At 46.2% G+C, this 2314-nt stretch overlaps 1 protein-coding gene across 1 annotated transcript in view; it reads left to right on the top strand.

Annotated features, from left to right (window-relative positions):
* Positions 1-795: 795 nt before the first annotated feature.
* Positions 796-2314, top strand: part of LOC103397833 (collagen alpha-1(XXVII) chain B-like) — a 73280-nt gene continuing 71761 nt past the window's right edge. Inside the window, exon 1 of the mRNA XM_008336229.3 lies at positions 796-1894. Within this exon, the coding sequence (XP_008334451.1) occupies positions 1842-1894 (53 nt within the window). The 5' untranslated portion in view covers positions 796-1841. The remainder of the gene's footprint in view (positions 1895-2314) is intronic.

Genomic DNA, 2314 nt, shown 5'->3' with positions numbered 1-2314 from the left:
GATCGTACAGGGACTGGACAGCCCTTAAAAGAGGGCCCCCAACCCCATACTCTCGAAGCACCCCCCACAGAATACCACGAGGGACACGATCGAAAGCCTTTTCCAAGTCCACAAAACACATGTGTACCGGTTGGGCAAACTCCCATGAACCCTCAAGCACCCTCTGGAGGGTATAGAGTTGGTCCAGTGTTCCACGACCAGGACGAAAACCGCATTGTTCCTCTTGAATCTGAGTATCGACTATCGGCCGGATTTTCCTCTCCAGTACCCTGGAATAGACTTTTCCCGGGAGGCTGAGGAGTGTGATCCCCTGATAGTTGGAACACACCCTCCGGTCCTTTTTTGAAAAGAGGTACCACCACCCCGGTCTGCCAGTCCAGAGGTACTGTCCCCGACTGCCACGCGATGCTGTAGAGGCGTGTCAACCAAGACAACCCCACAACATCCAGAGACTTAAGATACTCAGGGCGTATCTCATCCACCCCCGGTGCCTTTCCACTGAGCAGCTTTTTGACTGTATCGGTGACCTCAGCGCAGGAGATTGGAGGATCAGCTGCTGAGTCCTCAGCCTCAGCTCCCCCCTCGGAAGACGTGTCATCGGGATTGAGAAGATCCTCCCGACAACATCCTCAGTCGAGGTCAACAGCCCCCCTCCCCACCCCACCCCCGCTATTTGAACCGCTATTTGTCTGATCCGTCGCCTAGGACCTGTTTGCCTTGGGAGACCCTACCAGGGGCGTTAAGCCCCCGACAACATAGCTCCTAGGTTCATTTGGATACTCAAACCCCTCCCCCACGTTAAGGTTGCGATTCAAGGAGAGATCATTGGCTTCATTGATGATTAAATACAGACAACAGATAGAAAACTAAAAGTTTTCTATCTGTAAAAGAGAGCCCCATTCTTGATCATTATAATCTCCTCCCAATCACTTAAAAAAAATCTAGACACTATGGTGTCAACCAGCAACTGGCAATCAAGAAAAAAGAAGAAGAAGAAGCAGTGAGATTTTTTCTACTGTCTTCAGGTTCTTTCTTTCTTTCATTCTTGCTTTCTCCACTGCTACCTCTACTCTTCACTTTCAAACGGCTATGTCCGTTGTTTCTTCTTCTTCTCCTTCCTCTTCCTCTTCTTCTTCTCCTTCTTCTTCTTCCTCTTCTTCTTCTCCTTCTTCTTCTCCCTCTTCCTCTTCTTCCTCTTCTTCTTCTCCTTCTTCTTCATCACTATCTACCGCTCAAACGCACATGTTGAGTTTAAGGATCGGAGGACACACCTTCTTCCAGCTGGAGAAAGTGCACGCTATGTGGCTTCTGCTCCCTTCATGTCAGCTGAGAAATACAGAGGGGGTTGTTCCCATTCCCAACAATTCCCTCACTTCTCAATAAACTTTCAATATGGGAAGTCCATGCACACACTCACGCATGTACACACACGGACACACACAGACTCTCTCTCACACATAGAAAACGCCGCTCATTATCTCATCCGGCTACTGTTTTTCCCCGAACTGAAGGACTTGACTTGACGTTCATTGTACTTTAGCGAAACTGTCGCCGGGAATACGGACGAACGTCGGTTTGCGCACAGGTGGAAGCTTTTAAAAATAATTTGAACTCACTGACATCTACAGAAAGAGCACGGCCGCGGGATACAGTAAGGAGGAATAATGACAGGAAAAACATAATTTGTTTTCTTATAAAAAGCCCCGGTGTAGGGTTTTTTTCTTCTTCTGTATTTGCGGTGATACGTTCACGGACTCGCACAGAACACCTGGAATGGAAAAAGTTTGTCTGCTTCGACTGGACCGTAGTAAAAACTCCCAAGAAAGAATGAAGTAACCGCTATGGAGCCGGACAATGGCCCGTACTCCATAGTCAAAACCAGTGGAGTCGGGGGGTGAGTTGACATTTCTTTGAGAATCTAAAAAAGTCGTAAAAATGTAATTCCTCTTATGCCTCTGCTTTAACAGGTTACTAGGTTGAACATCACCTTGTTCTAGCTTAGCATAGCCGTTTTTTTTTAGTAAAACATGTTGTTATTTTTTCACCAAACGCTGCAAAATAGACACAGACTCGTCTGTGTCTATTTTGTTGAGCTTGACAAAATTATTGTATTTTTATTCATTTATTTTTTTACACGTATTTACTGCTCTTTGTGACATGCTAGTTTGTGTGTTAGCTTTACGTTTAATTCCCGTGTGTCACTGGAAGTTATTGTGATGTTATGGAAGTTGTACATTTGCAGCCTGTTGCAGAATGAAGAGGTCTGGGATTGATTTCAGTGAGATGTACAAGAGGAGGAGAAGTCCTCCCCTCC

The sequence above is a fragment of the Cynoglossus semilaevis genome, chromosome Z (genome assembly GCF_000523025.1).
Source record: "Cynoglossus semilaevis isolate Cse_v1.0 chromosome Z, Cse_v1.0, whole genome shotgun sequence".
Classification (NCBI taxonomy): domain Eukaryota; kingdom Metazoa; phylum Chordata; class Actinopteri; order Pleuronectiformes; family Cynoglossidae; genus Cynoglossus; species Cynoglossus semilaevis.
This window is presented reverse-complemented; position numbering and strand designations above follow the sequence as displayed.